Here is a 13,040-nt window from a genome sequence, read left to right on the forward strand (position 1 = left end):
GCCTCTCTCCTCAGTAATCTTCATCACTTTGTTGACAGAGGCTTTCAGCATGGTTACGGCTGAAAGAATTTATATGCCTTTAATTAGATATCAAAACTTGTGAAGGTGAAAGCTTTTACTGAATGATATTAAAGATATCAAAACTTGTGAAGGTGAAAGCTTTTACTGAATGAAGCTTTGAGAAGGATCGAGACGGGACTCAGCTTGAATTTGTGAAGTAACCTCTGCTCGAGTACAAGTTGTTATTGAATTTCATATCCTGCAACTTTTGGGACGCAGTAAAATAGTCTCACTCCAAATGATAACTTTTCAAGGTAGGCACTGCAAGTAATTCGAGTTGCCACCAAACAGGTCAAGACATGAGACTCGGAGGCTTCACAGCTTCTACCCCTTGTGAGAAGATAGAAATTTTTCATTTTCTTCGGGTAAAAGAAATAGTCACACTCGTTCAATATATCCAAACGATCGACAAGTCAATGAAAAGGATACTCATAGTCATTGTCATTATCCACAGCTATGGTATAGTGATTGTCATTATCCACAGCGATGGTGAACAACAGATTAGTCATTGTCATTAAACACGGCGATTGTAGTTTGAGAATATTGTAGTATTTCTAACCTTGTATTTTCCTGGAAATTCAAAAGACCTAACAAGACATTATTAACAACAGTTCAAGTTTCATTACAAGGTAAAGAGATTGTAAACAGTCTTGGGTTGTCTCTCCTAATGAGAACCCTATACAATTGAGATTACAAAACATGTAGCAGTTGATCCAGCCAGCCAACAAGACAATTACCAGCGGCCCACCATTTCTTAAGCGACTAAGTTACACTAGAGAGCTCGACCAAGGAAATAACTAAATTAACTCTAGATTTGCTGTTAGGAATGAGAATTATTTACAGGAGAGAGAGATTAGTTAGTAACTAGGAAGAGAAAAGAACAAAACAAATAAATAAATTCACTAATCTTCATTGTCATAATCCTCATCCTCGTCTATCTGCATGGTCACAAGTCTTGATGGTTCTATGCCCATGTTGCCCACTCCATCAGGCAGAGGCCATGCAGGATTTTGACCCTGCTTACTCTCGACTGCAGTTGAAGTTTCAGATCCCCCCGTGACTGAAGTCGAGAGAGGAGGTGCAGTCTGTGGATTAGTCTCCTTTTCCACTCTTTCAGACTGTCCAGACTGCCCAGTAGGGCTCTCATCTTGCTCGTCACACATTATGTCATTGTCATCATCTTCACATTTCACATACCGTTCTTCTCTATGCTTTGTTGGTGGTCGACCTCTTCTTCCTCTGCCCCTGCCACGCCCTCTAGGGCTATTACTAGCATCCATCATAGCCTGTCGTAAAATAGGGCCATGCATCAGGAAAACTAACAAGGTGTTAACTTGTCGCTAAAAAACCACTAGTATAATACCATCTTGGGGGACCTGAGTTCCTCGTTGCCGTCAACTTCATCCCCATGTAGCAGTGCCTTCCTGAGCATTTTGATAAAATAGTCAGTCTCTTTGTTGATAACTGCAAATCACAGCATTATTGTTTTGACATTTATCGATATCTACAATAAATAGGCAAGGCATTACCTTCTACGGCCAATTCCCTTGTCATCTTCAGAAGTTTCCATGCCACCAAGGGTTGGTACCTTGTTGACGACACCAGTTAAAAAATCATAAGCACTGTAAGTCTTCACACATTGTTTTCTGTAACAAAAAAAACGAGACAATCAGCTTAAGTTAACATCTCCCTACGGTAGAAATAAAGAAAAAAAGATTTTTTTTATCAAAATTCTTATCTACTTTTAAACAGTCATTCATATTGCATTAGTAACCCAACGCCAAAGCAGTATTCCTCAGTTGGACCTCCTAAATATCTCCATTTTCCTTAATTCTTTGGATCTCTAACTCAATTCCAACAACCTTTCAATTCTTCTCAAATTGAAACAGGCAAGTATATCGATCCACAGTTAATATTTCAATAAGATGAATATTCATTTGAAACCTAACATTAATCTCAGACAAGCAGTATATTTAGATTAAGGTTATATTCACAATTTTTAAAAACATTGAAATAAAATGATTTCACAAGTAGGAATTGGTTATGAGAACCAAATTATAGATCTGGTTCCATCCACATAATTGTTAAGAAATGATTCAATATATTTTGAGGCCGCTGCTAATTCACTAAATAAAGAGGAAACAGCAAGTTATCTTACAAGTGTGAAGAATTCAATGTCTTGGCTCCCCTTTGGAGAGTAATTTCATATGTCCTATCACAAAGATCTTGCAAGAACAACTCCAATGCCTTTGCTGTAAGCCAACCAACAAAAAATACATTAGCTGCTGTCAAATTTATCTCTCAGCTAGTCTGTTAACTACTCTGTGAAAGATAAATTATGCATGCTATAACAATAAAAGAATATAGGCCATCAAAGTGGAGATGTAGATGCATCACAGGGGATAGATACATATATCCTCTTTTCATATATTTCTTTAAGAAAAACATGGATTACTGGAAATTTACATGAATTCACCCTATCTAAAAGTCTCCCATGATGTAGCTTCTCACAGAGACCATATGGATTATCTTGTAAAGGTTCCATTAGTATACTTTATTCAAACATAAGCAGCTCATGTTACTATAAAAAAAAAAAATCTTCAGGACTGAAAACGCATTGTTCTTTTTTCTTCCTCCAAAAGTTGCATGGTTATTGGACTCCAATGTATATCTTAACCTCATTAGGTAGAGCATGGCTTTAAAGGCTTCACTAACTTGAAATGCCTTTACTTTTTGAAGGCCTAATTTCGATATATATATAGTAATCAAAGAGCGATCAGGTATACGCTATGGCAAACATGATCAAGAAACAATCTTTAAAATATTTTATCAAGTTCATTTTTGGAGCTTGTAACCGTCAGTTATAGGCAAGACAAGGATCAAAGTTCAGGAGGTAAAAGAGGGATATCAAAGATAAGGCGCTGATGAACAAATCATTCAACTTTAAAAAATCCATGGCAAGCTGTGATAACACCAATGTGGATAGTGTCATCCTGCCAAATTTGTGTTCTAAACCAACTATAAACAATTACATGATTTACTTCACACATGCCATTTTTTCAAATGAAGAGATTCTAATTCTTCAGTGAATGTCAAATGATATGCAAAGGGGGATTGAAGGAGACATATACTAATGCCAAATAAATGCATCAAGGTTATAAACTAAACAAATTGGCTCCACGAAATCCTCATCAGTCAAATTGCCTTAAATTTACTAGGTAGATGATGGAAGACATGATGATGACATTGACACGAACAACTCGAAAAATAAAATACATCATTGCATAAGCAATAGTCATTCAAAAGAGAAATGAATAAATAAAATAGTCAGGCGAGTTAACATCTATTAGAAAGTATAGAAGTGTGTTAACATGATAATCTGCTTAACCAAAACAAGAAAACAATTCTGTTGCATAGAGAAATTCAGAAATGCACAGAAACTTACATACAAGAAGAGGCACAGCCGAGGCAATCTTGCCAACATCTTCATCTGTCTGCATTATCTTTTTTATTCTTGACTGTAAAAACAAAAACATGTGATAACCATGAGTTTCAACTCATGGTGCAAATATAGCCCTGTAATTTCTGCATTTAGTATTAGACTGTTGCAATCATTTAACAAGAGTGGTAATTGTATAAGAATAAATACAGATAAATGAAAGAGGATGCCGTTCAGAATAGTTTCTTCTGATTTTTCTTCAGGAATAAAAAATCCAAATCTGTAAGTTCTTTTCCCCAAAGAAATAGAAAGGAATGTATATATATATATACACACACGCATGTTATGATCTAACGACACCACATGAAATAAAACACTAAACTACAAGTGATCGGAATGGTCATCAAGGGATCAAGGGAGGGATCTTAACTATGTTTGTATTATGACATTTACATAAAAGCAACGAACAAAGGAAACCATGTATAAATAGCAAGGCACTAACTGGTAAAAAAATTAAGCAAATGATGGTAAAAAAACCAGTAGCATCTTAACTACATGAGACAACTGGTGTATAAAAAAAACGCCAGTGACCATCAGAACAATGATGATATGGATTGGCATAGATTCACCTGCTCACCCTCACCCTCGGCACTGCCCAGACTCACGCCCAGGTGCAGACCACTACTGTCCAAGTTCAAGAGGAAGAGTAAGAGCTGATTTCACCCTGATTCTGCAGGGAGGAACAACGTCCGCCGTTTTGGAGTAGATGCATTCTGGGCTAAAAGCTCTCCGCGGAGGGAGACGCCAGCCCCTCTCAATCCGTTCTCCACTAGGGTGGACATGGGAGGGCTCCTTAAAACTGTAATTATTTTGACATGCAACGCCATAACGACTACTTTATGAGCGTCTGAATCGATCCAAGTCTATAATTCCGCTCCCCCAACCTCTCCGTCGAAAAATCAGATCGCTAATTAACCAAAATTGAAGAAACAAAAGACTTATTCGAGAATCAAAAAATATATAGAGTTTAGAACTACAACAGCAATTTCCTGTTAGGGTTTTCGTAATCAAACCGCCACGAGGCAACCCTAGATCTACTTAACGAACGGACTCCTTAAGAACATCAAATCACAGATCTGAATCGGGATACCAAATTCAAAGGGAAATCGAAAATAAAAGAAAAAACATGCAAAAACCAGGAAAGGAGGAAAATACCGCCGGGAATCGGGTGCCTAACTTCTTCCTCATCTCCCGGCTCAGTTTCTTGATTACAACTCCTTTCAGAAAGGAACCAAATCAACCCAGATCCACCTGGAAGATGGGGAATATGAATTGGTTTAGAGCGATCCAATTGCCGCTGCCTCTGACCGCGATCTATCGATCTAACGACTGGTCTCCCCTCCTTTTCTTCCCAGTCTTTTCAAGTTTCCCTCTGTTTTCTTCAATCTACCAAATCTAACGCGAGACTCGGAGCGGACCGGACGATAGACGGGAAACGCTCTCGAATGGATTCCCACTGTCGTTTCACTGACTAAACTACTTAATATTGGATGCTTTTTATATCGATTTAAAAATTCAATGTTAATGAGATTATAATATTGCAGAAAAAAAACGTTAACAATAAATGATTAGAAACGGACTTTATTATTTTAATAAAATTAAGATAATAAATTAATAAATTTTTTTTCAAAAGATAGAATCATTGCTAAATTTCTCAATATTATGATTTTGAGTAATTTAATATATTTGGGATGTGCCTTTAATTTTATATATTTTAAAGTGATTATATATGCATTGTATTTTCTACTCTTTTTTGTTTGTTAATGCTTAACAAGCATCATTAATAGATTAATTTTTTTCAATTCGATTGTGTGTTAATTCAATTCACATAAATTATTTTAATTATATATATATATATAGGTGACGCTTCGTGAATGACTATGAGCGACACACAGATTTGACGTTGTCAGCTCGATTTCTTTGTAATAAAATATTTATTTTATTCTCTCTCCCCTTATGTCCTCTATTCACAATAGTAGGCAAAGATATTTTTCCAAATCTAAATTTTCCTCACTCTCTCTCCCTCTCGCCTCTTCCTTTGTCGTCGTCTTCCATCGCAGCGCGCTCCTGTCGGGCAAGCAAAAGCAAAGACGCTACAAGCTACTTGGACAACATATAGTCACATACTTATTCTTGAGCTAGCTGAAAGCTCGAGAAACTGCCACCGAACACATAGTCGACGATGGTTTGCTTAGCACCACTCTCCATTCTCAATCGTAAGCCTTCCACTCCACTGTGTGTTTTTCAACTCTGTACAATATTTTTTAGCTCTGATATATCCTACAATGCACAAGCCCTAGCTGTTTCTTATCAGTTTTTGCTTATATAATTTGTAGGGAACTTCCCAAAGGACACAAACATCAATTCATAACCAATGGTAATTTGTTTCATTTTAAGTTATAATTTCTGACCGTGATCCTAATATATATTAGAAGAAAGGATTTATGCTACAACGTACAAGGTTGACGCCTGCAGCCACTTGGACAGTCAGCTGCTACACATTGTAGCAGCTGTTTTGACGGTTAGCTGCTATACCTTGTAGCAGCTAAATGTCGAAGTACCTGCTACAACGTGTAGCAGCTAGCTATTGAAGTAGCAGCTACTTGGTCAGTCGTTTCATTTTAAGTTGTAATTCCCTCTATTCCTAATATATACTATTTATACATGTTTCTAAATGATCTATTTAATTAACATAGGGTAAAACATATGTTATCTTTATTGGACAGCTACTACAATGTTGTGGCAGCTACTTGGAATGTTAGCTGCTACAACGGTGTAACAGCTACTTGGAATGTTAACTGTTATAACAGTGTAGCAGCTACTTCGATGGCTAACTGCTATAACATTATAGCAGCTAGTTGAATGTTAACTGCTACAATGGTGCAGCAGCTACTTCGACGGCTAATTGCTATAATATTATAGCAGCTACTTGAAATGTTAACTGCTACAATAGTGTAGTAGATACTTTGACAATTAGCTACTACAACATTGTAACAGCTACTTGGAATGTTAACTGCTACAACAGTGTAGCAATTACTTTGACAGCTAGCTGCTATAGCGTTGTAGCAGCTTCTTGGAATGTTAAGTGCAAGAACGGTGTAGTAGCTACTTCGATGGCTAGCTACTATAACAGTGTAGAAGGTACTTCGACAGCTAGCTGCTACAGCATTGTAACAGGTATTTAGAATGCTAACTACTACAACGGTATAGTAGCTACTTCAACAACTAGCTGCTATAGCGGTATAGCAAGTACTTTGACATCTAGCTTCTACAACGTTCACTAAAAGAAAATTGGGCTTTTACAACACTTAAAAGACAACGCTTTTTTTAAAACGCGTTGTCATTTTTTTTTAATAACGCTTTTAGTGAAAAGCGTTGTCTATTTCTATATTTTCTTACTAATAGACAACGCTTTTTTAAAAATCGTTATCTTTTAGTGATTTTTGTGGGTCAACGACAACACTTCTTGAAAAGCGTTGTCTATTACCATTTTTTTAATGTTGTCTATTGTCAAGTTCTCGTCTAAATTAAATCATAGAATGATACAAACCGTTGGATTAAGTAAGGAGTTGAAAACCCCCTAGGTTTCACTAGCTCTCACCCACCTATCTTCCGAAAACCTCCCGAACCCCTCTCACGACTTCTCATCTCTCACCTTCTCCATCCAACTCCTCCTCTCACGCCCTCTCCATCCAACTTCTCTCCGGCAAACCCCTCTCTGGCGAACCCCTCTTTGTGAACCTCCCCTCCGAAGTCCTCTCCGTCAAGACCGCGGGCAAAATTTCCTCACCTTATCCCAGCGCTGAGCCGATCGGCCACTGCAGATCGACCCATCTCTTCGCCCCCGATGCTGAGGCGACCCCTCATACTGGCACGACTACCTCCTGTATTTAGTTGCGACCGCCACTGGTGTCGTCTGGTATGCTACTGCAACCCCAATGATTCCTTGTCTTAGTACTTTTTAAGTTGTTCCTCCAAGCCTTGAAACTCTACTCTCTATTTGTTATAGTTTACTTGTTCTTAGACTCTAATATCAATGGAATGGAAAAGCTATAAGTTTTGTGGTTATGCTTTCGGTAGCTGCCTTCTTTCGGTAGCTTAATGTGTTTGATAATTTTCTTGTGAAAGTTCATTTAGAGAAGTGGCTTATCATACATACGAAAGGCACAAGTTCATTTTCTTGTAAAACTATATTTGGTGTTGGGGTTATAAGTGTAGGACCGTTGGGTCGGCTAGAGGGGGGGTTGAATAGCCCTGTAAAATAATAAAAAAAACCCTTCTCGAACTTTCAACAGAACACTTGCATCAAATAAAGTAAACAGAAAGTAAAAAGGCTCACAGAGAGTTGACTTGGTTACAACCGGGAGGTTGTTAATCCAAGGAAGATGTCATATTATTATCTCCTTCTGGCGGAGAAACCTTTTTACAGCAGTGAAGTGCACAACTAGAGAAGTTAAACTAGAGAGAGTGTACAAGTGTTGTTACAATGAGTTGTTCTGAATTGATGAAGAGCTTCTAGACCAAGGCTATATTTATAGCCTTGGTCGGGGCGCCTGGAAGGGGTTTCGAGCGCCCTAGGAAGATAAAACTTTATCCCCAACGTTCAGATCGCGTTTGACGCGATCTGGTCAAAAAACCAGGTCCGGGCACCCGGAAGGGTTCCGGGCACCCCGGGCTGCTCCAGGCGCCTCGGACAGCTCCGACCGCCCCGGAGCCTAAAAGTCAACATTGGTTGACTTTTTCGCCTGGGACCTCTGATCTGATTCGGTTCGGCTCGGTCCGAATCTTCTACTCCGGATCCGTTCGTTTGGGTGATCTCTGCCATCCGGAAAAGGGCTCACCCGGACCCAACTTCCGGTCTTCTCGAGCGGGCTTCCCTCCGGCTTCTCGTCCCTCGGAATCGCCGCGTGTTTCCTTCTCGTCCGCCGGCGTACTCATCCGCAGTCTTCGTCCCTCGGACGCACCGCATGCCGTCCTTCTCGCTAGCTGCGTCTCTTGCTCCCCGAGCAATCTTCCGCTCCGGCTTTCGTCCCTCGGAACCACCGAACGCTTCCTTCTCGTCCGTCGGTGTACTCTTCCACAGCACCTCATCCCTCGGACTATCGTCCTTCTCGTTAGCTGCGTCTCTTGCTCCCCGAGCAATCTTCAGCTCCGGCTTTCGTCCCTCGGAACCACTACACGCTTCCTTCTCGTCCGCCGGTGTACTCTTCCACAGCACCTCGTCCCTCGGACTGTCGTCCTTCTCGCTAGCTGCGTCTTCTGCTCGACTACCTGTGCTCCTAAGCTCCTACACACTTAGACGCAAGGTTAGAAACACACATGACCTAACTTAACTTGTTGATCACACCAAAATAACCTTGGGGTTTCAACAATCTCCTCCTTTTAGGTGTGATCAACCCAAGATTGTAAGAACCCAAATTTCCTCATTTCGAGTCCTAATAGTAATTAAAAATATTTAGAAATACTTTAGAAATATTCTAGAGTTTTTAGAAATTTTTAGAGTATTTTTATGCAATTTTTGGAGTTCGTTTGGTATTTTTACCAAAAGAAACAAGTTGCAAAAAAATAAAGAAATTAAGCCGAGGTTCGAACCGGAGACCTCCGGTTAAGCAAAGCCTTTAGTTGTCTTAGCTGACCATGTGCCCAAGCAGGCGTTGCTGATTAAAAGAAGAGTGGAATTTATTTAAGTAGTAGTTAATAAACAGAAAATAAATAGGAATAAAAGGGATTCGGCTGAGGTTCAAACCCGCGACCTCCGGCCCGACCCGAATCTTAAGCGAAGCGCGTTAGCCAAGTGCCCAAGCGGGCGATTCTGTTTAGAAAAGATAGCAAAATTTATTTAAGGAGTTAACAGAATATGGGAGCTATAAAAGGAGGAACTTAGGGCTTGATTATTGCCGTGACCTAATTTCTTCCCCTCCCTTCTTCCTCTCGTGCACGCGACGTTTTGTTCGGGCGGAAACAAGCCGGAGCTAGGCTTCTCTCCGGCGACCGGCGAAGGGCAAATCACGAGAGTTCTTCACCTCCTTAAGATCCTCTCGTCGAAGAGAAGTCGTGGACACGAAGAAGAGCCAAAATCTCAAGCTCTTCGAAAACCCTAGAAGCCTAATTCGGATTGTAAGACCAAGAAACCAAGGTAAGTGCTTCCTCACCTGCAATAGAGTAGTTTCGGATTCATGTTAGCTTCTCGTTTCCGATTTTGAAGCATGTTATTAAGGAGGTTTGCTTTTCTTAAGTTGCTGCCGTGAGAAATTTTTGGATTGGCTAAGGATTTAGGTTTCCTTTTGGCTTTTAAAACATGCTGTTAAGAAGTGTGGTTGCTAGGGATATGGTTTCTTTTGAGGTTTTGGGTCTTGTTCCTTCTTTAATTCCGAAGCATGCTGACCCTTCAGCCCTTATAATTTGAGTTTCATGTTCAGAATTCTATTTGTTGTTACCTTAATGGGCAGTTCGGTTGTGCAATGAGAAGGGTAAGAACAATTTCCTCTGGAATTTGCTGTGCATTCGGGTTTTTCCGTTTGTAGACAGTGAGCATAAAGATATGTTTGATTAGCATGTAGTTTTGTTTGTGCACAACAAATGAAGCAATGCAAATTTTATTAAGCTTCTAGTTTTCTTGGTACATGCAGTTGGCATGAGAGAAATATGTAGCAGTGCAGTTGCATTTCCTTAAGAATGCACTTCCTTTGAAAATACAGTAGGCATGAAGATATGTTTGATACTTTCTCTTTAGTTCCTAGTAGCAAATTCCTCCTCTAGTTGCATTTCTGTATAATTGCTATATACATGTGGTGATATGCATGTGTACAGATTTAATGTATTTCTAGCGTGAAGAATTGATATGCATGTGTACAGAATTGAGCATGAGGAATTGTTATGCATTTTGGTTCGAATGGGTTATGTTTCCTTGCTACATTCATTCAAGTGTACAAATTTTGATTTGTTTAGCATTGCATTGTTGGACCCCGTGGTAGTTTTGATGTGATCAACCAAGTTGGTTAGGTCCTGCGTTTTGTCTGAACCCTGTGTTTGATTGTGCAGGAACTTAGGAGCATAGGAAGTCGAGCGGAAGACGCAGCTAGCGAGAAGGACGGCACGGGAAGGGAGCCGACGGGCTCGGTGCGTCCGAAGGACGAGAGAGCTGCGGAAGAGTACTTCGGTGGAGCGAGAAGAACGCGGGCAACGTTCGAGGGACGAGAAGCCGGACGGAAGCCTGCTCGAGGAGAAGGCCGGGAATTGGGTTCGGGTGAGCCCTATTCCGATAGGCCGAAATCACCCAAGGAGCCGAACCAGAACAAGTCAACTGGAAGTTGACTTGTCAATGGTTCGGTCGACCGAACCCTTCTTTATCCAAAGCCAGCTGTTGGTGACACGTCAGAAGCCACGTCAAGCAGCCAACCGTTGGGGAGCTGATCGGTCGACCGAACCTTCTGATCGGTCGACCGAACCTTCTGATCGGTCGACCGAACCGAAGTCTATCCAGAGACTGAGTCGAGTAGATTGATCGGGCCAACTCAGCTGGAGACCGTTAGTTGATCGGTCGACCGAACAAAAGGATCGGTCGACCGAACCTAAGCTCGATCCACAGAGACTGCACCTGGACAGAAGACTGGGCAGGTTCAGCAGGTTCGGTCGACCGAACCTGGGGATCGGTCGACCGATCCCTCTTGAGTCAAAACCTGATCCCGAAGATCAGGTCATCCGATAAGCTCTAGAACCCCTATATAAAGAGGGTCTTGAGCAGCTTTAAACACTACGATCTCATATGAAAAACTTAACTCTGTTCTTACTATTTAAGCAACCGCTGTGCTCTCAAAGTGTACAAGGCTTCTCCGCATTCAAAGAAGGAGTTTTCTTACTGTTCTTTCCATTGCCCTGGATTAACAACCCTCTTGGTTGTAACCAGGTTTAAGATTCCTGTCTCCTTTCGTTTCTGCAATTAATTTTATAGTGTTGCTTTATATTAGAGTTGAAACGCTTTGAGGAGGGTAATTTTTACTTGCAGGCAATTCACCCCCCTCTTGCCGGCCTCCGCTGCACCAACATGAAGATTTTGAATTGTTTAGCATTGCAGTTTTGATGGTTTAGCATTAGAAGATCCAATTAGATCTCTAGTAGCTTAATTAGATTTGCATATTTTTGATTGTTCAGCATTACAGATTTGAGTCTCTTTATTCTAGCATGCAGTTTGATTTCTTACCGTACCAAGCTTGAACTCTATTATGATTAGCATTGCAATTTTTGTTAAGTATCATAGTGCAGATCTTGTTAAGTATTACAGTATTTTGAGTTTAAGAGAAGTATAAGAAAGATAAAGAAAAGAAAGAAAAAAATCAAGGCCTTAAGTAGATCCCAAAGTAAAGACTTTAGGGATTTTGGCACACAAGGTGTTTGTTAAAATGCCGAGGCATTATATATTAGAAGTAATAAGAGATAACCTAGCTCTAGGTTCAGATAACCTAGTAAGAGCGAGATAAGATAAATCAGCTTATGAATCAGTATTTTACTTTTATCAGTGGCACTATACTGGACTCTTAGTTGTCCTTGGGTTGAGCTCCTATAGTCATCCCTAGGTTTAGATAACCTAGTAAACCCTACTAGATTCGGGACTAGCTACCTCGGGTCTAGTTAGGGATGCGTGCATAGCAAGTACAGTTGTCGAGCCCATCAGCAGCATGATTATTATTTTTATCTATTATGAAAATAGTTTTCAAAACTTCACAAATCAGTTACGTGAATACAGTTTAGATTCAGCATTAGCCTAGCATCAGTTTAGCTCAGCTTATGTATCAGTTCAGTTAAACTTATTATTCTGAAGTATAAAAGTATAAGTTTTGAACAAGTGAAATAAGCTTTACATGTTTAGCATTTCAGCATGTCTTGTTTCTTTTGCTATTAGATGAGCATGTGTAGTATTTCCTTTAAAGCATTCAGTTTTAGATTTATTTTATTCACATGCATATTTGAATTTTGTGAGTTAGATAGTGCTTACTAAGCAATTTTACTTATAGTTGCATTTCCTCTTACTGTAGATAAAGGAAAGGAAAAGTTATAGCAAAGGAAGGCGACAAGGAGGTGCGGATGGATGTGTAATGCCTGGACTATAGAAGCCTTGGGATTTAGCATAAGAATTTATTAAGATTGCCATGTATTTAGAATTCTTTCATTTAAATTGTTATGCACATTAGACCTATTATCTGAGTTATACAATGGTTGCATGCATGTTCAGATTAATACATATATTTCAGCATGTTTAGATTGATGTATAGTTTTAGTTATGTGTTCATATGCTAGAGTAGAATGTAGAGATAAGTTGTTTATGTTTTCCGCTGCTATCAGTTGCATGTTTAGAGAGTTTATGTATTGATATTCACATGTGTGCAATGTTAGTTAAGATAAGTTAGTAGTCCAGTAGCGCTCCGCCCTCACAGACTAGTAGTGAGGAGGGTGGGGTGTTACAAGTTAAGCTAGGGTTAAAATA

General features: G+C 39.8%; 1 protein-coding gene across 1 annotated transcript; it reads right to left on the reverse strand.

Annotated features, from left to right (window-relative positions):
* Positions 1-643: 643 nt before the first annotated feature.
* Positions 644-5,022, reverse strand: LOC122056189 (dr1-associated corepressor-like). Its single transcript, XM_042618023.1, has 6 exons — positions 4,715-5,022; positions 3,506-3,578; positions 2,219-2,312; positions 1,590-1,706; positions 1,424-1,484; positions 644-1,346 (listed from the first exon to the last, which is right to left on the reverse strand). The coding sequence occupies exons 1-6, from the start codon at positions 4,745-4,747 to the stop codon at positions 963-965; spliced, it is 762 nt and encodes a 253-aa protein (XP_042473957.1). The 5' UTR covers positions 4,748-5,022; the 3' UTR covers positions 644-962.
* Positions 5,023-13,040: the final 8,018 nt, after the last annotated feature.

The sequence above is a fragment of the Zingiber officinale genome, chromosome 3B (genome assembly GCF_018446385.1).
Source record: "Zingiber officinale cultivar Zhangliang chromosome 3B, Zo_v1.1, whole genome shotgun sequence".
NCBI classification, from domain to species: domain Eukaryota; kingdom Viridiplantae; phylum Streptophyta; class Magnoliopsida; order Zingiberales; family Zingiberaceae; genus Zingiber; species Zingiber officinale.